The sequence below is a fragment of the Gasterosteus aculeatus genome, chromosome 12 (assembly GCF_964276395.1).
Source record: "Gasterosteus aculeatus chromosome 12, fGasAcu3.hap1.1, whole genome shotgun sequence".
NCBI lineage: Eukaryota > Metazoa > Chordata > Actinopteri > Perciformes > Gasterosteidae > Gasterosteus > Gasterosteus aculeatus.
In genome coordinates this window covers 15,153,425-15,177,176 of record NC_135700.1, presented here as the reverse complement: position 1 = coordinate 15,177,176, position 23,752 = coordinate 15,153,425, and the positions used below count along the sequence as shown (strand labels likewise).

The window sequence follows — 23,752 nt, the reverse complement described above, 5'->3', positions numbered from 1 at the left end:
AATACCCGCTTTGTGCTGTGCCTCCAGAGTGTCCCAGTAAGTAGTCTTACACACACACACACACACACTTTAATTCATTGCTGCTACGGTGGTCTGAAGAGAGACTCGGTGTGTTTATGTTACCCACAGTAGTGTTACCGCATGGATGGATGCAAGTCAAACCAATGTCAGAGCGGCGAAACAGATGTGCACATTTAGCAGCACGGTGCTAAGAGCTTTTGTATCTTTTTGCCCTTTGCCTCAGTTACGAGGGTCTCAAATTTCCCCCGAAGAACCGTTTGGCTTTCTGCTCTCCCGGCAATAGAAGAGGCCACAGGTTTGTCCCTTTGCTGTGAGCTTGTGGGTAATTATGATCAAAATGTAGTGGCTGTAATTAGTTATACTGAATAAAGATTGACACGTATGCAACTCATAACCAACCATTACTGTGTAGAAGTATAATCCTGAACAGTTAATTATCGGTCTTTTGGATTAAAACATAAATCTAGTAATTTAAATCTCAATAATCCTTGAAATTTAGTCAAACTATGACAAACGTTTCAACATCTAGCCCAGAAGTGCAAATGAGACTTTTCATTTATCAAATTTTAGCAGAACGACAACTAATGAGGCAAATTATCTTTATTCATTATCATACAAAAGACTCAAGTTAAGTCCAGCGACAGGGGCGGTCACATGGTCACATGTCACAGATCTTTGAACATTGTTCTATACTATTTAGTTAAGGACCAGGACACTGATGTGTTGCATAACCCGATGACCAAACCTTAGACTTCAGTTTTTAGAGGAGCCAATAGACAAGTGAGAACAGAAGGTCACGCTTCTAAGAGTCGCTGCAGGAGCTCGTGTGTTAAAGCCATTTCTGTGTGAACGGTTGACTAGATTTATCAATCCTATACAATGACGTTCTTTGGAGAAACAAGGTTACATAAAGTCTTTCCAATATAACTTTGATGCACTAGTTCAGTAAAATGATCATTTTTGATGTCTTAAATAACTCATCTCATCAGCTTTATGCATTCAAATAGTCCAATAAGTGAGGGTATAAACCTTGTTTTACTTTAGGGATGCTGCCGTGTTGTATGTCTGTTTACTGATTATTGTGTTCATGTGCAGAATTCAAAGCAACAAAAGGGATGTACAATTTTGACCGGTGACGACTGTATTTAAACACCACATTCTATCCACAAGCCGACAGTCTCAATTCAAAATATCCCAAAGCTTCCTCTCATTGAAAAGCAGAAACTGAACACAGAGTCTTTCCATATCAAGAACATTTATTCTAATTGAATCCAATGGAAATCTGAACATTGCAACAGCTCAAACAGTGTACTTGTCCTCTCCTTGCCTCTGTGCTTTGTGGTAGTGGGTGTAGCTGCTGTACAGCTCATTAAACACCTCTCTGACTCCCATCTGCAGGCCGGCCGTCAGGAACTTGATATCCTGCTCCTTGCACAGGTCCAGTATCCGATAGATGCCCTCCGTTAGATGCAGCTTCACGTCCGGTCGCAGAGTAACCTGACGAGGCCAACAAGCACAAGGAGGGACGAAGTTTAAATGATGAGGTCAAACAACGTTCGTATCCATTTCCTGACTAATATCTTTGTTTCATAATTCCCTCACAGAGTAAATCTGTAAAGCAGTGTGTGGGTATTCATCCCCGTTACTTTATACTCCAAGTCTTACACATGGTTGCTTGTACAGTTGGCCGGACCACCGTCCTCAGATCTTCAACATACATCGTGACTTTGTTTCATTGCCCCCCCCCTTTTCTTGTATAACGGGTCTGTTGAGGCAGACAAGTTTGAGTTTTTTTGGTCAATAAAAATATAAGTTGTGTCGCCCCTCATCTCTGATTGAAGCCGGCAGCTCGGGGCAGAAGAAAGGCACGGAATAAGAGTTACAATCTCCAATTCTGGTGCATTGACTCTAAACGCTTTTTCTTGAAAAGTCTGACGATGTTGTGAGAGTGCAAAGCTCAAACACAAGAGCACTTTTTTATTATGGTTTTCAATAAAACAGCAGGTCACTTGAGGCAAATCCCTTAATTCACAAACTGCATAAAAATGTTTTATGCTCCACTTCGCTGTAATAACACCTGGAGGCTGCACAGGCGGCTCAGTTCAGGTTAAGAGCCACGAGAAGAAGCTCCTACACAGAGACAAATAAATGACCTCAGACACACAAAGAGGTCCAAATCTTAGGAGTTCCAGTTCAGCATCATTAGATGATTCACACAGAGCATGAAAAGGACACAAACACCTCCTTCCTCACAGTGTCTGCCTGTCTCTCTGTGCGTCTTCCCGTCTGTCTGGACGGGCACTTTCATGTGTTCCTCTTAAAGGTGGAAACTGCTGAGTCGGGTTGGCGTCACGTTAAATACCGTCTGGTAGCCGAGAGGAGCCACGTTCGCCAACCAGACGTGACTCACTGCTCTGCGGGTTCCTCTCGCCTAAAGCACATGAAGTTACAGTAACCCTGGACCCGTTCACTCACATTTGTGGAAATTCTCGAGTCAGTCCGCCCGGCTGATTCTTGCCAGCACGAAAAGAATAACTGTGCTGGATCAAAGGATCAGCTGAGATCCTGCAGCCTCATGCATGTATGTATGTATGCATGTATGTGTCACTAACAGCTGTGGAAAATCAGCAGGGGCGACAGAAGGGTTTTGGATGAGGAACCACGTTGACTGTCTCTCTGGGAGTGTGTGTGTGTACCTTCTGCAGCTCTGTGACATACTGAGCCACCATGAAGGCCGACAGTGTGGTGAAGCTCTCCGCTGTAGCAGCAATGTGAGAGTACATCCTCTCTATCAACCTGGAGCACTGGAGATAAACGTCACCATCTGGACGTTCAAGAAAACAGAGATTGAGGTTAACTTTTTCTCATGTGAGAACAATTTCTTCTTTGTTTAAATCAATTTAGATACCTTCCCCTCCCACGTATCCAAGAGGCCAACGTATCAAATTAACAATGAAGTCATGAAGCATTGAGGTTATTAGAGGAGCACAGAATAGACTTTTCAGGCTTTTTAAAAGAGCAGACTGAATGGCTTACAACAATTTTTGTGTAGACGAAGTAGAGATTTTTGTAACAGATTTAGACTCCAAAGCCCGTGAATAAATGTGTCTAGTTTATTCAACATTTATTCACCCCCATTAACTTATGGTACAGATTATAAATCTATAATTAGTCCAAGTGTCACCTGTGTCAGCGTCTCCTCTCTGCCGACCCTCCTGCATGATGGACGCCACCAGACGATAGAAGATGTTTAAGAATGACGGGGCTGCGGTCAACATCACCTAAAAACAACACAGCACACGTACAATATAACGTAAAACATTTGGAGTACAATTGTTTAGAATGAACCACTAATGTGCTAAAGAGTTGTTCGTTTTCTTCTCCCTTTAAATGCTGAAAAAATACTCGCAGCCGAGAAGTTGGGCAGGTTGAGTCACAATCGGAACCCGTTTTCCTCCTCCCGGTTTCCAGCCTGCCATTTCAAACTTTGTTCATGTTTAAGGAAACGTAAATCACATGCAGTGATGGATACATCCTTTGTGCGGAAGACCTGCCGAACATTTCTACCTAATGTTATGCCATCACCTAGAAAAACCCTTTGCAACATCATCAAATGGCATCGTTTTTCACTGCTTGAGTCATAAACATACAGCCCAATTAATGACCGATGTTGGATTCCCGCTTGCATATTTGTCCACACCTTTCTCTGTTCTCCATTCAAGGCCTACAGCGGGGAAATGAAGCGAGGGCCAGAGAGAATGCAAACGAGGACAGATGATGTCACAGCTCTAATTGGAGCTCGGTAATAGTTTCCATTGACTTGAACCAGCTCCATGCCAACCACCGTTGCACGCCAGCTCACCTCCCTCCTCCTCTCACTCTGCTCTTCTTTACTTTACCTGCAAACTTCCCTTGTGCACCGCATTCAGATACTCTCTTCTTTTGCTCTGCGCCTGCTGCTTCTTTGCTTCTCCCCTCACTTTTACCTCCTTTACCGTGTCTTTTGTCCGCTCACACGTGTGATACCAGTTAGCTTATTCTTGCCCCGTTTGATTCAACGCAGATGCCTCGTTTGAGAATTATCACATTAACACCATAACATATGTAACGTGTAAACCAAGCAACAGTTTGTGTTTTGGCTGGAATGTGGATTCCCATTTAAATGTGTTGCATTTCCAGTAAAAATGTCTCGATAAAGAAAAGGATTTTGTTTTTGACACTTGAAGTGCAATGAACGCACTAGCAGTAAAGGCTGAGAAATTGACTTGAGAAGGTTTTCGTGCAGCTGCAGCATGATTTGCAGCATCCTTTCTTCAAAAGAGACATTCCTCCGAGGCATCCAGTGGGCTCAGCAGCAGAGTTTAAAACCACATTTTCTTCAAAGCAGGTATTTCATCCAGCAGCTTAGAGCTATAATGAACTTCATTATAGAAGAGTTAGTAAGTGGGGGGCGGCACAATTGGTTCAGATATTCTTAAAAATATGTATAATTTCCTTTTAAACGTGAAACCTTTCAATACACATGTAATACAAAGAAATTCAAATAAACATTTTCAATGTCATCTTTACTATAGAGAGCACCATCATTGGGAAATGGAAATGGGTGGCCCTGAACAGGACTGACTGAACAGATGTGTCATCAGCCTTTTTAACAGCCTCTCCGTCCTTTGTGATGCTGTCTAACATACTCATGGCTACACGCTGCTCCCCCCCCTCCTCGATTCATTCATTCTCATGTCATTTCTTTCTCCTCTATTCAGCCTCACCCACCGGCCCTCCTCCTACCTGAGGGTGACACTGGATGATGGCGAACAGCGCCTCATGGACGGCCAGGAATGCCGACTGGTAGACGGACGGGGTCAAATGGTTGAGGGGCACCAACTGGAGCGCTCCGAGGACCAATATGACATGGTGAGGGTTGGTGATGCGCCCCTCCCCCTGGCGCAGCAGTGAGGTCATTGACGTCACCGTAGGAATGGTAAAGGGAAGGGTGAGCGAGACGTCCTGAGCGGACGATTTTACAAGGAACTGTAACACAGAGAGGGGGAGATGTGCACACGCACAGAGTTAGAAGAGGGGAACATTCAGACACAAGAGAAATGGCTGCACACAACATGTCAAGCATGTTGGAACCATCAGCCTAATATATTTTGTTTCGGAGAAGCCTCTTGCGGTTAGAATGATTCAGTATCTTTGAAAAGACCATTTCATTGTTGTATTCAGCTATTAACGTCGGTTTCTTCAATCCTCTAAATCAGCAGATAAACAACTACTTTCATTTTTTCATGTTATTTCTGCAGCAGTTAATTTTCTAGACTCCAAGGTATATCCAGTAGTATAAATGAGTTCAATCCAACTCTACAACAGTTTGATTGAACTTTACTGGTTCAGCTACAGCACTTATCTGTACTTATTCTACTGCTTTATTATTTAACAGGCATTTGTAGGTTAAAACGGTTCTTCTCCCACACCTCTAAAGAAAAACAAAAAGTGTGGAAGAAAAAAATTAAGATGGATCAGACAGATTACATTACATGGACATAGTGAGTGTGGGGAAACAGACAGCATATTACTGTGTGTGTGTGTGTGTGTGTGTGTGTGTGTGTGTGAGAGAGAGATATGGTTAAGCAGACTGCTGTGTTTTCTGTCTGCTCCTACCAGCAGCAGCCTGATGGAAAACACATTGACCAAAAAGAGCTTCAGTGGAAGTTAGTATGAAAAAAAGGCCGCTCAACGGAAATCACTGGACCGCGAGTCACTGGAGACGGCGGCTCGCGTACTTTCAGCACATTGTCACTGAAATGTTTACTGGCTCAAGGACAAACTATGAAATATTCCACATGCTACTGACTTCTGCTTGTGTTAACATTTCTGTGCAAGTCATATGGAGAATGGGTGGTTTATGATTTACCTGAAATAACTATTTATACCTTAACATGAATTAAATGAGAAATACTTCTATCCTACAGATGCAGTATTCAGTTACTATTCCGTTTTACCCCAAAAATGACAGCCTCACACAAATGTGTGTTTTGCAAATATTACTGCAGTACTTCCTCAGTCCAGTGATTTAAAATTTTCAGCATGTACAGTATGAGGTTTGTATGCAGTCAAACAATTCCTGATGGCAACAACACATTTCCCAGACCTTTGTTCAAGCGGGTTTGTTTGTCTAAGACAAACATCTGCATATTTGTGTATATGCCTACTGAAGTCAGTGAGTGTTTCTCACCACCATAGCAGAAATTATCTGTGGTGCAATGAGCCACAAAGCTTTAGTGCAGGGCGAAGGTAACTGACAACACGACAGCAGCTCGGTGATGATTGTGGCAGGTAGCACCTCCTGAAGAACAGTAAAAGAGTGAGAAAACAGATTACATACTAGATAATCAACGTCACAGCCAATACAATTAATTGGGCAAACAACAAGGTAGTTCTATTTAAACCCATCTGAACAGTCTCAGGAGTATTAGAATATCAGACTAGACGTAAAGGGGATCTGGATTGAGCCTCACCCGGTGGTTTCCTGCCCTTAGCTTGCCAGTGACCAGTCCCTCTCTGATCAGCAGCAACAGGAGGTTGAAGCGTCCAGTGGTGCTTTTCTCCAGCAGGTGGCGTAGCAGCTCCTGCAGAGCTGGCTTCAGCTCACCAACGTCACTCTCAGAAAGCCAGGAAGCTGAAAGCAAAAACGTGCCACAATCAAGTACACACATACACAGAATGCAAATCTCCATGCAGTGTGATCCACAATGAGACTTTCCTTCAAATGTATTTTGTGATATGGACTATTTCAACACAAACAGTTGTCGAACTAGATAAAATCCGTTGTCACTATGTGCAACATGCAGAGGAGATTAATGGAAGAAAAACACTGACACCACATATGATATGATATGATGGTTCTGCAGCAATGTCCACGTACCCGTCAGCAGTCTGTGCACGTTCTGCAGTATCTGCATGTACAGCACATCCAACTTCTTTCCTGCCTTCTTCTCCTTTCCTTGAGTCTCCTCCCTCTCTCCACTCGTCTCCTCCACTGCTTTGTAGTAAGCAGACAGGAAATGGAGAGAAGAAACCAGGAAGTCCAACGGCCTGGGGGCGCAACTTATTTCTTTGAAAATCTGTTGGCAGAAGCCCCGATAGAGGGTCACGTGACTCAGGGGGAGCTGGGTGTCGTCCTGCTTGTTCGCACCCCCCACTGAATGGGAGGAAAGCTCACAGTCCAACATGACGGTAACGACTTCTACCATAAAGGCTTGGCCCAGGATGCTCGCAGGTTGGATAACTGACTGACCGACAGTTTGGGGCTTTAGGACGGACTCAACAGCTGGTCCCAGTGAAGCAGTCGTTCTTGCGATCATTTGAGTCAAAGTTTGATCCAGCTGTTTACTTCTTCCCAGGTTAGAGGTCATTGCCTGCGAGAAAGAGGTCAGCGATGCCAGCAGGAGGTGAACAGACAGAATGCACGCTCTGGGATCTGGCTTATCTGCCAGAGCGGAACTGGAAGGCACAATTTGCGCCTTTGCCATCTCCTTACTGGTAAGATAGGAGGCAAACTGGTCTAGGTTGAGTCGAACGCTGCTGTTTCGGATTATAATCATTTGGACAAAGGTCCTGATGAAGCTCTGCGCCGCTTTGATAAAATCCAACCATTCAGAGCCGCCTGTGGCTCTGAATCGTCCATTGTTGCTAAGCCAGAGGAGCGAGGACACAGAAGCCTGCAGCAACGTCCCACCATGGATGAGCTTCAAAACACTTTGGAAGTTTCTACCTTCCAGGACACGAGTTATGACCCCCAGCAGCTTGAGCAGGAAGAGGGCATAATCTCCGGAACCAGGAGGGTCCACCTGATCCAACTGACTAGAGGTGCAGGTGAGCATGAAGGAGAGGAGGAGGAAAATAGAGGAGAGATCCTCAGAGTTCATCCCATCTGGGTTAAGGTTGCTTAAGATCTGGAGTAGGTCTACCAGCTTGTTGCTCTGTGTGTCACTCAGAAACACAAACGCCTCTCCAGTCTTTGAGGAGGCCAATATATCCTCGACTATAGCCTCTCTGTGTGTGGCCATGAGGGGCTGACTGGCCTCCCTCTCTGAAGCACTCGCTCCTATTTCTTCCTCCTGAAACTTCAGGAGAGTAGGACAGACCTTGGGTACATGAGCAGCCTTGAGAACACCGACAATCCTTTGTGTGAGGGAACACATTGTGGCAGAGAAGAGTGAAGGCAGCTCAGCCAAAACTGGGCTTTGCAGAAGCTGCGAAGATACGAGAGAGACGGTGAGACAGCCGGCGCGCCGGCCCTTCCCTTCGTCCGCCTGCCTGCTCAGCAGTGAATTGACGAGAAGGTCTGCCACGCAGCCCACGTCCTCTCCGCTCAGGTAGGGAGCAATCAAAGGGAGGTTGGATGTGACCAGATACCAGCGTGCTACAAGGTAGGAGCTGGCGTTCACACTTGCTATCTGCCCGTCCCATACCTGCTCTCCGTACGGACTCGACTGCAACTCGGATTTACCCAAAATAAACTGAGCCGCCGTGTTCAGCTGTGCTGCGGTGCCGGGTTTAGAGAGCAAGGCCGTATCCAACAAAGCTTTCTTCATCTGCTGCAAAGTGAGGAGTTTGAGCAGCAAACAGCTCATGGGTCTGCAGGAGGGCTGCAGACTCACTGGCACAATTTCCCCAGATAGGAGTTTTTGCATGTGGGTTAGGACCGCAGCATCGTCTTCAGTATCACTTGATGCAGAGGTCTGGAGAGGTGTAAATTTGCTGCAGTGGATGCTGAAGAGGGTGTCTACTTCCACCAAGGTGTATGTGAGGAGGAGCGCTGCCTCCTGAGTGTTCTGTTCCCACAGTGATCCCACCTTACACTCTCTCTCCGGCTCTTTAAAACTGCGTTTGCCTTTTCTCGGTGTCCCTTTAACTGACCTTGCATTAGCTTTTCCAGCCTTGTTCTCGATTGACAACAGAAGCAGCAACTCATTGGCTACCTGCTGAATCGCCTCCATCAAACCCTTACCCTGCCTGACAACAGGAAGAGGAGAGGTACCGTCTAGAGTCTTCAGACTAAACAAAACCACATGAAGCAAGTGGCTGAGGGAGAACAGCTTCATAGATGCATCCTCTCGCTCTAGGGCCACCTTTATTTCTTCATTCTCCCCTTTACCATTCCCTTCCCCATCAATCTCCATCTTCTCTGTCTCGCTTTCCTCCCTCATCAGGCCAGGTAGTATATATTCCCTGATGCTCTCCAACACCAATGAGCAGATCTCTAGGCCCTGGGAAGCGGGAATGTCCAGAAGACAAGTCCTGAGCGAGGCGGAGACGCTCTCAGGCAGCAGAAGAGGTTGTAAGCCGTGTAGTGCTGGCTGACAGATCACAGACAGGAGCTCAGAGAACAGGCGAGGCAGCTGACGGAGCTTGGTGTAAGTTTGAAGGAGACTGCACACCACGAGCTGTTGGGAAACAAACACTATCTCAGTCGACACAAATCTTTCTTAAATTTCACCATTTGAAATTCTGCATTTGCAAGTTCTTAGTTCATTTAAATCATTCTATAAATACAGAATGCAATTTAGGATTTAAATCAAGACCTGTCTGGCCCGTTGCACTCGTGCCTCCATGCACCCAGAATTAACCCAGGCTGAAGATAACAGCTGGTCCACATCGGGTTCAAGAATAAGATGGTTGAGACTCAGCAGCATCTTCAAACAACGGTACCACGCTGGGATCCTGTAGGAAAACACAGGGAACATTTTCACTGTATGACAAAGAAATAGGTAAAACAAATCATTTAAAAACAGACACACGCAGTTTTTGTTTACCTCGGCTGGGCCTGGTTGAAGAGCATTTGCCCCAAAGCTCTGTAAAATTTGAATTGGACCTCTTCATATCTGATCCTGTCTGCTGCTACATTGTAAATATCCGCTGACAGCGCCTGGCTCAGCAGGGACTCCACAGCCAGCAGAGCCAGGCTCCAGCTCTCTGGTGAGCTGAGGGGGAGTGGGGGAGACGTCTGCTCGGGGGACACAGAGGCGGGCCGGTCTGCATTGGCAGGTGATAGTAACTGTTCACCAAGGCATACTTCCAAGGCCGGGACCAACCTGGCGAGGAAATAAAAGCACAGCATCCTATGGGCCTCCTCACTTCCCCTTTCCTTTGCGTAGCTTTCCAGAAAGAACTTAAACAGCAGAGGCAATGTGTTCGACTTCACGCTGTAGTGTAGAGACGGCTCACAGTAGCCCCGAGCATTCAGTTTGGAAAGTATGGCACTGACCGGCTTCAAGGGGCCTCTGCCCCCTCCAAGGCCGCGTTTCCCAGATTCCTCTTTCGATGGAAGGAGCTCCTCCTTGTAGAAGGTCAGGTGCTCAGAGGGAAAGAGCGCTAACTGAAGGATGGACTCTATCTTGATGCGGATGTCTCTGGACAGATGCTGACTGATGCGCAGATGTGTGAGAGAGCGTGCAAAATCCCCAGATGTCAGCAGGTGTCGGAGCAGTATTAAAGGTTGGATCAGCTGGTTGGTCACCATGGTCGAGACCCGATTAGGATTGGCTTGTTGTCGCTGGACAGACAAATAACACGACAGCACCTGAAGCAACACCTCAAACAGATTGGCCGAATGGATGTTTTCCTTTGGCTTTGGAGACGACTTATTCGCATCGAACTCTGGCTGATCTGAAGAATCTTTGGTGACCGCCACAATTAGGGAACTCTCCAAATCGCTAGCAGGCTGAGGTTGAAGACACTCCGTCATCAGCTCATCTTGACATGTGACGGACTCAGTCATCAGGGGTTCTGTGAGCAATGACTGCTGTAGCTCACGGCAGGCCAGGGAGCAGAGCTTAGCCAGGAGATCCAAAATCAGTTCATACTTGGTGGTGAAGACCGATGAGAGCGCAGGAGAAGAGAGAAGGCCCTGACACACACTGAGCACTGTGGACATACACACCACAGACTTAAGGCCAATACTTGCACACTCCTGGAGACGGTCCAGCAGCAGCTAGAGGCACGGAGAGAAAAGAGGTGTCAGTAAAAACCTTCATATAACAATGACAATGCTCCTCGGTGTCTCCCCATGGTTTACAACTTTGTATGCATGCATGTGCATGTGCGCACATATCGGGGGTGGGGTCGTGCTTGGGGAAACACTGCTCGTTGTACTCTTTGTACTACAGCCGAAGCAATCGTCCAATATGAGACCATGAGTAAAATTAAAAAAGCGGTATCATTGGGTTACAAACCCCACTCAACATTTAAGTAGTTGTTGTTTTTGAAGTATTCCGAGCCCACCTGTGCCATGTTGCGTCTCAGGCTGATGGTTTTGCCGTGCTTAAGAAGAGAGCGGAGCTTTCGGCTGTGAAGCAGGTCGTCCAAATAAAACCAGAGTCCTTCCAGAACATTCTGTGAAAAGTCCACCTTCTTATTGTACCAGCCTGTCAGTGCGTGGATGCACCAGTCCAACAGCACCTACAGTGGAAATGTGGGAGGGGGGCAGACATGGAAGGTGGTAGACATTTACATTGTGCTCCTAAATTCCTACTTCAGAAGTGACACAGATGCTTTTTTTTAAAAAACAACTCAAATCAATGAACTTGATTTTATTTACTGAAATTGAAAAATCTGAATGCAAGTCTGTGTCTTGTTCTGCATTCTGGATGTGATCTGAATGTCATCATGATTCTATGAGGATAAAACATCTTGTTATCCATCTTCAGTGGTTACCTGTTCCTTGTTAGGCAGCAAACACTGCGTGGAGACCCAGGCAAAACGTGCCAATTTTAACTTGTCCACCCACGCAGTGTGAGGATTCTTCAGTTTCAGGTGGATACCGGAGTAAATAGCAGCCATCGCTGCAGCCGGTGATCCTGCTGTTCTAGCCTGAAGAAAGGGGATGGAGAAGAGTTAAGAGTCAGTGGGAGCAAATGTAAATATTTATAAAAGTAATTTTACAAATATTTTATGGATCTTGTCGTTTGACTTATTAAAATAATGTGTATATTAGTATAGTCATATTGTTGGTGAATATTGTATTGTATTTAATAGCGATAAAGAGTGTAAGGGAATGCTACTAGTTATATTCCACCAAGTCAAAGTCCTTGTATGTCTAACATATTTTGGTAATAAATGTTTCCTGATCCCCTGACATAACGATGGACATAGGTGTTTACATTGTAATGCATGTACAAACGCCCACATGGGGCTGAAAAAGAGATATTTCTCTCGTACTAGCAGTGAGCTTGCGATGATATCTTTTGAACATACATTTTCAACACCAAAAGGTTAAAACCACGGAACAGATGTTTCCCTCTATCAAAAACCGGCATGCTTCGTTAGCTAGCTAGCTAGGTTAGCATGTCCGTATTATAGTCAAAGGCACTTTGTTTTGGTTTGTTAGCGCTGGAGCTTTTCGTTGTCCGCACGCAAGCGACTCATCTCTGATATCTGGTGTCCCTTGAGAAGTTATATACACTTGTGCGAACTTAGTTAATTAGACGTAACTTACGACGTTGTAACCGCACGTGCCTGCTGTTTTCAGTTGTGGACGAACTTTCAACTTTCACCCCGTCCATCAGGCAGGCAGAAGCAATCGAGAGAGTGGATGTATCGCGTTATGCTCTTACCCGTCAAAATTGACTCATCGCAGGAACTAATTAATGGAGTTTTTTCTCTCTGTTTTTTTAATAATCATCAGTAATTTAAGAAATTAATGAAAAAGTAGTTGTCCTAGAAAACTTGTCAAAACAACAATTTAGCTCATATCTGATGTCATCGTTTTCTTGTCTCTGTATGCGCTATATGAAAATAACATACATCTGTTTTTCTTTGGGTTCAAATTTAATGATGTCATTTGTTTTGGGCCTTTTCACAACTCATTCTCTAAAGACGTGCCTTCCTTAGGGCTTTGAAATGACGATCTGGGTGCGTTTGGTTATGCCTGGGAAAGTTTGCTTACATCGTCAGCCATTGAATCATCCCGTCGAGAGGAGGAATCGTGTGTAACATTACATGAGAACGAAACCAGGGTCACCTCTCTCTTTTTTTCACCTCTTTGACTCTTTCCAGGAAGAAAAGCTGCTATTCTCACAGAGGATCTGGTTTCAGTCGGTCTTCGGCTGTTTGGTCTCCACTTAACCCGCCTGCCAACCCCCATATTCAGCGACAGATGACAGTGACAGGCGGGGTGTTGTTAGCTGTTCAGCGATAAGAGATAAACACGGGGTGAAGGCGGCTGTGAGGCGCAGATAAAATACAAATTAACGGTCTAAACTCGACAATGTAGCGGCGGGAAGCCACACAGCTGCTCGGGCCACGGATGCGGTGCGTTGACCTACTGGTTAAAGAGCTAACATGTGTTTTTCTCACAGTGGACTTGACACGTAAAACGTCCCTGAATCTTACCGACCACTAAGGACACCACCTACACCTCCTTGACTATCCGCAATCCAGCTCGGACCATGCGGCTCTTGATTCGCCTGTCGAGGTGCTCGCACGGAGTTCACGTGTCCAAACTGACGCCGGGGACGCTGTGGTTGGAGCACCGCCTTTCCCTCTCGGCGGCCCCGCGGAGGAAGAGGCAGGCGACCGGGGTCGAGCCGTCGGGCTTCCTCCTGTCGTCGTCGTCGTCCTCCTCCTCCGGCGGGCCTTTCGTGTCCCTGTCGCTCCGCGGTCCACTCGCGGGTCTCTCCGTGCTCCGTTCGCGCACACCTGTTGCCTTCGCCGCCTCCTCCTCCTCCGCCGCCTCCTCCACGCCTTCGCCGGTGAAGAGCGAGGCGGACGCGGGGAGCCGCCGCGCGCCGTCCGCGGTGCCGCTGGACGACGCGAGGAGGATTCTGCGGCTCGCTCACCCGGCGAGATGGAGACTGTCAGGTAAAACTGCGTGTGTTTATTCACCCTGTCCCTTTGTCCCAGTGTAGAAAACGTGTTGCACTTCCAATACAGATTTTAGTGCTTTAATCTAGTGTGCAATTAGTCTCCATTTTTTTTCACTTCACCTCAAAATTAGAGGGAACTTTGTTTAGCATTATTTTTTTTATATACAAACAGTGACCTCTTTGAGTAAATTATTTCTGCTTGTTCTAGCTGGTCTTATATACGAGCAGCTATTTCATGTCTAATGTTCTAAATCACTGCAGTATTAGATCCAAGTTAAAATAAAGAGACGTGTATTCATTTTGTTTATGACCCTTGGATGCATATCAGCAGTAGTTTCTTAGGTTTTCTTATCGTTCACACCACGTTGTAGTTTTCATGTCTCCCTCCCTTCATGCCTTTATATTACTTTCAAGCTTTAAAAAAAATCCCAAGTATCTAACATCAGTTTTTGCTGCGCAACCCCTTCAAAGAATGCATTTCACTTCCTTCCATAAATTGTGGCCCTGTTTTTTTTTTTTCTTTCCACTATTATTTGAATTAACATATTGTTTTTTTCCACATCAGCTGCTCTGGGATTCCTGACTGTCTCCAGTGCGGTAACCATGTCGGCTCCCTTCTTCCTGGGCAAAGTGATCGACACTATTTACACCACTGGAACAGACACAGAGACAATGACAGCCTCCCTCACATCATTATGTATCATGCTGACGGGAGTGTTCCTGTGTGGTGGGGCGGCCAACGCTGCCCGAGTCTACCTCATGCAGACCGCAGGTGATCTGGTGATCATATACATAAAATATGACTACACTACATTGCATATGTCTTCCCCTGTCTCAAGTGTTTGAGTTAAACAAGGCTAACAAACAACAGCTTTCCAAAAGGACCAATTTAGTGATAAATAGCCATCACAAGCCAACAAAGCCTGAAAGAAATGTGCTCAATAATGTTATTAGGTAGATGTAACTATCCGTATTTGTCAAGATGCATCCAAACTCTATGTGAATTTTCAGTGAAAGATTGCCTTGAATCATGAATCACTTACAACGGATGGAATCAATTCACTTGGTAAACTGAAAATCTTATTGCAACGGTCTCCTATCCCTGTCTTCATCACCAAAGTCTTCTCTTTTCTCTCTTCAGGCCAAGAGATTGTTCGTGATCTCCGAACCGGCGTCTTCTCCTCCATCCTCAGACAGGAAGTGGCATTTTTTGACAGGAATCGGACCGGCGAGCTCATCAACCGCCTCTCCGCTGACACAGCCGTGGTGGGCCGTTCCATCACCGACAACCTTTCCGATGGACTGAGGGCCGTCGCCCAGGCAGCTGCCGGTGTCAGTATGATGGTGAGCACGGCCCTCGGAGGCCACCGCTGTGCTGCTGAGGAGGGATCCGAATGAGGACTCACTGGGGTTCATTCATGATACATTGATGGATCGAGTACTGATTTGACACAATTATTTACACGCAGTCAGTCCGATCTTTAATAGAACCAATAAGAAAATACACAGATAGTAAGTGAGTAAACCACATCATTGTATCTGTTCACACTGTGCCCTGTTTTGGAATTTATTACAAGGAAGGAGTTGGGGTTTCTTGGTATGCTTTGTTTGCTCTTTAGGAAACAGGTTTACGATCCTCATGAGGAGAAAAGATTATATTGAATGACGACCGCACCCGGAGCCACAGAGACAAAACAAGCGCTCAAACGGATCCTTATTGTCAGCTATTTAAATGACTCTCATCTGACCGCTACCTTCTTCTGTGTTTAATGTCCTTCATGCATAAGAGATTTGTTGACCAACAGGTCCTTTAACTTCCAGTATTTTCTCAAACATGAATTCATACAACCAAACGACACGCAATCTGTCCTTTTACGAGGAAGTACAACGATTTACTGGTGTGAAGAGGCTACAAGTTAGCGGAAGGAATTTTTGTAATTCCCGTCATGTGGTGTCCACACATTCTTTTGTCTTTCTCCTCTGCTCCCTTCCCCCTCCTTCCCTCTCTCCTTTCTTTGCTACCGTTTTATTTCCATTAACTTCTTCTTCTCTCTCTGCTCTGGTAGTTCTACGTCTCTCCCAGTCTGGCGAGCTTTGTGTTGCTGATCGTTCCTCCTGTGGCCGGTCTGGCCGTAGTCTACGGCAGATACCTTCGCTCCATCTCCAAACGCACACAGGACGCACTCGCTCAAGCCACACAGGTACAATGAACGGGTCAAATGGTTCATACGTTGTGTTGTACATTCTTTTTTATACATGTCTATATAATCTATAGATGTATGTTCATTACTTGAAGCCATACTGTCGGTGTATCTTTGTTTTGTGTTTATCTGAGACAAACGCTACACTGCCTGTGAGGCTAAATTCCACTTGCAGATAAGAGTTAATTTGCTGTATTGAATGATCTGAGTTTAAATACATAATGTTGTAATAAAACGCTGTGCCTGTGTGCAGTTGGCCGAGGAGCGTATCAGCAACCTGCGGACGGTCAGGGCTTTTGGTAAAGAGCTGTCGGAAGTCAAGACGTACGCGCAAAAGGCCGACCAGGTCCTCAGTCTGGCCAAGAAGGAGGCCGTAATACGAGCCGGCTTCTTTGGGGTGGTAAGTGTGTGTGTCTGTGTGTCCCGTCGGTGAAGCAAACCAAATTCGCAGTTAGGAAATGGGACATTGCACAGAGGCTTCTGCTTTTTGGCCCCTGTTTTGTCACAACGCCACAGTACCTGACGTGGGTGTCTATGACGGATGTTTCACCGAAAATACATTTTTAAACCTCCAAACTTATTCAGAGAATACAAAAACTCGTCTGTGTGCTCTGAATGGTTAAGACACGGTTGAAAACAACTTAGATCACAGCTCTTCAACCAGTGTTTTCTTTTCATACCTTTTTATCATTTAACATTTTTCTGTCTAATTCTCTGTGCATCCTACAGCCTTCAAAATGAACATAGAATAAAACTGTGTATCAAATAGTACCTGTTTTTATATATTTGTGTCTTATGATAAAGCATTGATCGAGAAGGGCATCTCAGTCTGTAGGTGAAAATAAGCTCTCTCTGTTTAAAATGCTAAATAACGCACTGCTTGCTCGCTGCAATCTCATCCAGATATCTACAGAGAGACCAGTTCACCCATCTAGCAGGTTCCCTAATTGGGCTGTAAATCAGGATAATAGCTGCCGTGTCAGGGAGCAGCAGCCTTGCCTGACGTTGCGGTAATTAAATAACCAGGGTTGTGTGTGTTCTGCGTGCATGTGTGTTTCAGACGGGTCTCAGTGGTAACATCATGATCCTGTCGGTGCTGTACAAAGGAGGCCTCCTGATGGCCTGCCAGCACATGACGGTGGGAGAGCTCTCGTCGTTCCTCATGTACACCTTCTGGGTGGGCATCAGCATTGCAGGTAATGCACACGCATACATGCATGTGGACCTTCCTGGTACCCGAACCTCCTCATGTGTACTCAGTGTGTCTGAGACGTCTCTGTGTGTGTAGGCCTGAGTACTTTCTACTCTGAGCTGATGAAGGGGTTCGGAGCAGGATCCAGACTGTGGGAGCTGCTGGACAGAAAGCCTGAGTTTCCTTTAAATGGTCAGTGCGCACACACACACACACACAAGCAAACACTATCACCTCACAACACTTAAAAAGTGTTGTTTTCTTCTCATCTGTCTCTCTCATCAGTATCTTCCCTGCTTACCAAAGGGGTTCACGTTGTTCATTCTCAAAGCTCTCTCTGTGTAACTGTTTATCACTGACCGCCGTTCAGTCAGTTCTATAACTACCTATCAACACACACTATTTAGAATTATCAATTTAAGATGTAGTAAAGCAATTTATTTGCTTTGTTTCCATGTTCATTCCTTTTATTTACCCTAATTGACTCTATTTAGACCCATAAGTAAACAGTGGTTCTATAAATCGCTCCCCTCCTCCACAGAAGGCCTGGTGCTTCCCTCAGACCAGCTGAAGGGTCGGTTGGAGTTCTCTGATGTCTCCTTCGCCTATCCCACGCGTAACGAGGCTCCGATTTTCCAGAACCTCAGCCTGCTGGTCCCAGCCGGCAGCATCATGGCCGTGGTGGGGCCGAGTGGCTCCGGAAAGTCAACCCTGGTCTCGCTGCTGCTCAGGCTGTACGACCCTCAGTCCGGTGAGAGCGAGCTTGTTCTGTCTAGAATTCAATCAAGCCGGATGCCTGTCCTGACCTCTAAGAATGAACTCTTTTCTGCAGGTATCATCACCATAGATGGTCATGACATCAGAGATCTGAATCCCTATTGGCTCCGGAGTCACATAGGAACTGTCAGCCAGGTGATTCCATTTTCCTCCACTTGTTTATGTTCCCGTACAACAGATCTCTCGTAACGCGATAATTGCCTGTGAGCCTTTCAGTGAAGATTGTCTTCCCACCTCTCTCCCAGGAGCCGGTGCTGTTTTCCTGCTCCATAAGAGATAACATCGCATATGGCGCAGTGGACCCAGACGCTGTGACCACGGAGGACATCTACAGAGCCGCCAGAGTGGCCAACGCCTTTAATTTCATCCAGACCTTTCCTCAGGGCTTCGGCACGGTAGTGGGCGAGAAAGGAGTGCTGTTGTCAGGTGAGGAACTGAGGCGGGGACTAAATCTACCGCTGGGTTATATTGATAATGAGGGTAGGGGGGTTTAAACGAGCCGTGGGACATTTTCATCTGATACCATCTCTCATATGTCACACATATTTGTTCAGTGTGCTAATTTCTACCTTTTGAATGGTTTAAACTCATCCATATACAATTTTAATACTTGTTTTTTAATAATGAAAAAGAAGAAAACTTCAGGTTTGGATCTTGATCAACAAGACAAATAGTTGTTTTTTAGATTAGGTACTTTGTCAATAAACCACTGTGGCTCTGTGCACACAAGCGACTCGTGTCTACACCATTTACCTGTGTGTTTGCTTCTCAGGTGGTCAGAAGCAGAGGATTGCAATAGCCAGAGCTCTGCTCAAGGTGAGTGCAGCAACATTTGGTGACGGTGGCACACAGTACAGTGTTTCCCACAGATCCATCGTCAATGTGTGTCAACCGGGGGGGGGGGGCGTTCCGCTGAACTGGAATAATTCGTTCAATATTAATTTGTAACACAGAACTTTATTGCAGTAAATACAAAACAGGGATTCGCGCCTACACAAACGTTGTGCGCAAAGTCTGAGCAACGGAGGGAGAGCAGAGAAAGGAAATGCAGCTGAACGAATACGCTGCGTGATTTAAATAGCGTTAAAATAAATAAAAAAATACACCAAGCGCAATGTGTGGCGGCCAGTGTTGAATCTGTGGCGCAAGTCAATGTGTGGGAAACACTGGAGTAGAGGGTGCTGCACCATGTCCCATGTCGAATCCCATCCACTGAACCAGAAGCTACAATATAACTTTAAAATATCAGGCGGAAGCAGGATCTACACTTGAGTCTCAGCCTTCATTATTTTCTGTTTGTTTAACTCTCTCGACAGAATCCTAAGATCCTGCTGTTAGACGAGGCTACCAGGTGAGAAAGAAACTGAGACTTTACTTGCTTTTGGTCTTGTTGAAGAAAACCCTAAATACAATCCTGTTTCATTAGTGCACTGGATGCTGAGAATGAGTTCCTGGTCCAGGAGGCCTTGGAGCGTCTCATGGAAGGTAGACGTCTCTCGCTGTCTTCGTTTTCAGGATACATTTTCAGTACAGGTGCAGCGATATGTCTCTCTTTGTTTCTCTCGCCGCGCATCATATCCCACACCTCTCGTCCAAATCAACAGGGAGGACGGTGGTGATCATCGCGCACCGCCTGTCCACCATCCAGAATGCGAACGCCGTGGCCGTTCTGGACCAGCGGCGCATCGCTGAGTGTGGGCAGCACACTGAGTTGCTAGGCAACAGCGAAGGGCTGTTCCGAAAACTGATGGAGCGACAGGCGTTTCTACAAGCTGAGCAGAAACGAGCGCTTCGCTGACGGGACGGTGGGAGGAAAGACGAGCGGAAGAGGAGCACATTGTGACGGGAGGTCAGTGCCTGGGAGGAAGTGACTTTGTTTCCAGAATTTTGGGAGCAAAGGGGGAGAAGAAGAAGAATCAAAATGAAAAGGGCAGAAGGGAAGCGGAGCCCCCTACAGGACTACGGAGAGAAGGAGGAGAAGGTAAAACCACTGAGAAAAACATTAAAGGGGTTTTCTTAAGTGCTGGAGGAGTTTTCTCACCGCTAAAATGACTGTTTAGCACAAGACGAAGGGCATGAAACGGAGGGTTTAATCCACGGCAGAGAGCAGAGAACTGAAACACGAGTTTCATAGAGATGCTTTATTTTTTAAATATCTATTTCAACACTGAATATCAAGTTCTGAGTGAAAAGGAGAAATAACGAAGACACACAAGAAGCTCATTACCTACGTGTCATTTTTTTTAAACCACTGTCACTACCAACTAATTTTGGGGAAACCCCCAAGTCCGGTTTTAAGTAGCAAATGAATGAAATAAATGTGATGGTATGAATTTGGTGCAGAATATTTCCTGTTAATCTTTCATCATTTTCAGAACCAGACTAAAAACAGTGTCGTGTACACAAACCTGGTAAATGTGTGTATGTGTCCACGTCAAATTGATTTTTAAAACTTGAAGCGTACATGCAGAGCCTTTCTAATGTCTGTTTTTTTTGTTTGTCTTTAACAAGCATAGCAAAGTGTCTATTTGTGTCATTGCAAAACGGGACCGAACACTATCGGGACATAAATTAATGAATGCACATTTGCATGAAAAATGTAGCTGATCCTGTAAGTCAGCTTCTCTTCACAAGAATTTGATCTCTGCTAAACGACGGGATGGGTTTTCTAATATGTTTAGATTTATTTCGTTCTAATCTGTAAAGGCAACATTACAACCTCCTGACTGCCGACCACTGTGTCCGTCAGTGTGTTTCTTTCATGCTCTGTTAACAGGACGTGCACTTCTCTAGCAATAAAGTCCCTGTAAACGGCTGTAAAACCACGTGCACGGTAGCAACAACACTGCTGACCCGGCTAAATATTATAGCTGGCTTAGAGGGCCTGACTCGGAAGGAAATGTTTGCTTGTGAAAAGCCCCCTTTTTTTTGTTCGGGGTGCAGAGTGCCACTCCAGAAATGCAAATATGTTTACCTTGAATCCCCCTCCTGCTCTAAAAGGACTGTAGATCTGATGTTTTTTAAAACTGTGAGAAACAAGCAGACTCCAAGAAACATCACTGATTCACGGCAAAGGTTACAAGGAATCCCATATCATCAAAGTCTCTATTTAAAACTATTTTTGCTATATTATTACTGTCTGTTTCTAAAACAGAGCTCAGATAGCATGTTGGAGCAGCTTTTGGTAACACTCTTATTATTTCTTTGATTCTATTATTCCAAAATGGTATATTAATAAATTATTAATACAATGTTGTACTGGAGCCCTGCGACTGACGATGAACCCCGATGTCAGCTGGGATTGAAGGTGTAGAAGATGAATGACTGTTCTACTTGAAGACTAGTTTTTCTTTGCCCATTCGACAAATATGACATGACTGCATACTTGTGTGCATTTCTCTGAAGGCTTATGCTAGATTTTTTTTTTTTTATTTGTATGTTTTCGATTGGGGTGGTAACTGAAATTATTCTGAACTATGATATTTAAACAAGAAATGAATGAATACAACATTGATCATTGGTAGTTGACCGACAGCGCCTAAATGTTGTTTGTGTACGACACAATCACTCACTGGATGTGTAAACGTAGAGGTGTGGCTGCAACAGGAAGCTCTGTTCTCTCAGTTAACTGAGGTCACTGTGGAAAGTCCTCATGTTCTCTCTTGGTTCTCACTTAACTCACAACAGATTAGCATTTTCTTACATGTTCATCATTATTTGAAGGTAAACATCTCATGTCCAGAGATGTGTTGTAGTTCCTGTGTGAAAGAACAAACCCTACTTATTCAAATTAAATAGAGAAATAATATACTCTGTAGAGCAAACACTGAACGTTTAATGACAGATCCGGGTCATAAATTATATGTTCCAAATGATCTATTATATATTTTGTATTGTTTTTGTGTTTGCTAAATTATTACACTTTGTAATATGTAAAGGTAAATAAAGTGAGATGTCCACGATATCTATTTATGGGATAAATTTGTATGTGTTTGTATTGTTTGTTGATCAGTTCATTAAGTGTAATCAAATGACTAATTTTGTCATTAGTTTTCATTTTTATTTGTAAAGTTTCAAGGGGGTGTTGAGATATTTTATTTTATAGATCTTAAAAAGAAGCCCTGTCAAATACAGAACAGCTAAAAGAGATTGGGAGAAGAGAAACACTTAAGTCCCATCATTTGCTCAATGTAAGTTGTATTTTCCTGCACCAGTTTACATTTTACACGTTCAACTCAACCTTTTCACTCAACAGTCACTGTCACGGTGTATTTTTGTCTCCTAGGTGGACCGCATGTTTCCATGCGGTGTGTAATGCTGTCAGTAGGTGGCGCTGTTGCTTGATACTTTTTAAGCTTAAAGGCTTACTGTCCACTGCTCACTGCATGTTAGTGGGATCATTGTTCATTCAATCCATCATACCAAAATAAAACTTCCTGGTAATGAGTGGTGTTTGTTCAGCTGCTGCGCGTCGCGTTGACAGCGTTCTCGTGCAAATAAATCTGCACATTGTCCCGTCCACATGTATCCAAGCAGTAAATGAATGAAGTCCACTGATTTATCTGCTCGTCAATGTGGTTGTCGCTCTTGTGGCCAAGGTTAAGAATCTATGAGTATCCCTTGAGTAAACTTCAATTAACCAATTTAACTGGATCAGTTTCAGCCCCGTGTTTGAAACTGTAGAGGAATAAAAGAGGAAAATACATGCTGTAAAGAACGACCGGAAATCAAAGTACCTTTTTTATTTAAACTCATGCCCATTCTGGACCTTTTGTTAACAGTTTATATGGTCATGACAACCTAAATGTAGATAGTTAATTCTCACCAGATTCCTTCCGACAGTGTGATCTCGCTCTCTGTCTCTGTTTGAGCAGTAATATGTGTCCCTTAATTCTTCTTAAACTCTTTCCAACCAACCAAACGCGCCTGAAGCAGCAGCAGCAGTTGTTCCTGCTCTGCAGGCGACGGGTTAAGCTGCCTCACGCAGCTCACCAAGTGTTGCTCAGCCTCTGCAAGGGTTTCCAATTCCAGCCATGTGCTGCGGTTCCCTTTGCTTTTCACTCTATCTGGCCTGGGCTATTTGAAGACCTCCAGGAACTGAGGTTCTGATCCTCTTCAGTCTGACATAACAAAATAATATGATAATCTATTTGCTTTATGCCTAGAAAAAAAATGACATAAACCTTTACGATATGAAAATAAAAATTGCATAATTGCAAATTGCATTTTGGAGAAGAAAAAAAAACCCTTGCTAAGTGTTGAGTGAGGTCGACCGCACCAAACAACCTTGGTGAGCTGCAGATCACGCAAAGGTTTAAATAAAGCTTATGAAGCATTATTTCATCTAGAATTTGCTTTAAATATTAGACTTCCCACCGTTTTGTATAGTATAGTATCAGATGTTTTTGCGCAATATTCTCCCTGATCAGCCTCATTCTCTCACTTCTGACTCCCTGCAGTGAAATACTGCTTCCTCTAGCTTCCCCTCATGCAGAAGCAGAGCACCTTCTTCTGTGATTGAAACAGACTGTTTCACTTCAGGAAACTGGACGCTCTTTGAAAAGGTTCCGGAGGAGACGAGGAGTCTTGTTTACCCTCATCGGAAGCATAGAAAGCAGCATTAGAAAGCAGTGAGCTCAGGGAGCTGATTTGTGCAGCACATCACGAAACCAAATTAGGCCACACGGGAAGCAGAA

The 23,752-nt window shown here is 44.9% G+C and overlaps 2 protein-coding genes across 4 annotated transcripts; one reads left to right on the top strand and one right to left on the bottom strand.

Moving 5' to 3' along the window:
* Positions 1 to 1,259: 1,259 nt before the first annotated feature.
* On the bottom strand, positions 1,260 to 13,745 carry urb2 (URB2 ribosome biogenesis homolog). Of its 3 annotated transcripts, none has more exons than XM_040167548.2 (12): positions 13,060 to 13,745; positions 11,737 to 11,892; positions 11,305 to 11,481; positions 9,837 to 11,014; positions 9,606 to 9,744; positions 6,944 to 9,467; positions 6,537 to 6,697; positions 6,254 to 6,364; positions 4,807 to 5,049; positions 3,206 to 3,302; positions 2,718 to 2,845; positions 1,260 to 1,518 (listed from the first exon to the last, which is right to left on the bottom strand). In XM_040167548.2, exons 2-12 carry the CDS (start codon positions 11,860 to 11,862, stop codon positions 1,321 to 1,323), a joined length of 5,082 nt encoding a protein of 1,693 aa, XP_040023482.2. In that variant the 5' UTR covers positions 11,863 to 11,892; positions 13,060 to 13,745; the 3' UTR covers positions 1,260 to 1,320. The 3 variants fall into 3 exon arrangements, with proteins under 3 accessions (XP_040023482.2, XP_040023502.2, XP_077941203.1); XM_040167568.2 differs by having other exon boundaries at positions 13,414 to 13,554; XM_078085077.1 differs by lacking the exon at positions 13,060 to 13,745 and adding an exon at positions 12,518 to 12,623.
* Positions 13,089 to 22,037, top strand: abcb10 (ATP-binding cassette, sub-family B (MDR/TAP), member 10). Its single transcript, XM_040167580.2, has 14 exons — positions 13,089 to 13,881; positions 14,452 to 14,658; positions 15,028 to 15,230; positions 15,953 to 16,087; positions 16,341 to 16,487; positions 17,148 to 17,283; positions 17,376 to 17,471; positions 17,821 to 18,030; positions 18,112 to 18,191; positions 18,302 to 18,482; positions 18,829 to 18,872; positions 19,373 to 19,407; positions 19,483 to 19,541; positions 19,661 to 22,037. The coding sequence occupies exons 1-14, from the start codon at positions 13,470 to 13,472 to the stop codon at positions 19,852 to 19,854; spliced, it is 2,139 nt and encodes a 712-aa protein (XP_040023514.2). The 5' UTR covers positions 13,089 to 13,469; the 3' UTR covers positions 19,855 to 22,037.
* The last annotated feature ends 1,715 nt before the right edge of the window (positions 22,038 to 23,752 follow it).

Bases quoted from the DNA above. Each gene is read 5' to 3' on its own strand.
- urb2 (XM_040167548.2), bottom strand. From the start codon at position 11,862: ATGGCTGCTATTTACTCCGGTATCCACCTGAAACTGAAGAATCCTCAC. The intron at 6,365-6,536 runs GTGAGGCTCAAT...ACTGTTCTTCAG, and splicing joins TAAGGGCAGGAAACCACCGG to GAGGTGCTACCTGCCACAAT. The intron at 3,303-4,806 runs GTAGGAGGAGGG...TGTTGTTTTTAG, and splicing joins TCATCCAGTGTCACCCTCAG to GTGATGTTGACCGCAGCCCC.
- abcb10 (XM_040167580.2), top strand. From the start codon at position 13,470: ATGCGGCTCTTGATTCGCCTGTCGAGGTGCTCGCACGGAGTTCACGTG. The intron at 13,882-14,451 runs GTAAAACTGCGT...TTTCCACATCAG, and splicing joins GGCGAGATGGAGACTGTCAG to CTGCTCTGGGATTCCTGACT. The intron at 16,088-16,340 runs GTACAATGAACG...GCCTGTGTGCAG, and splicing joins CACTCGCTCAAGCCACACAG to TTGGCCGAGGAGCGTATCAG.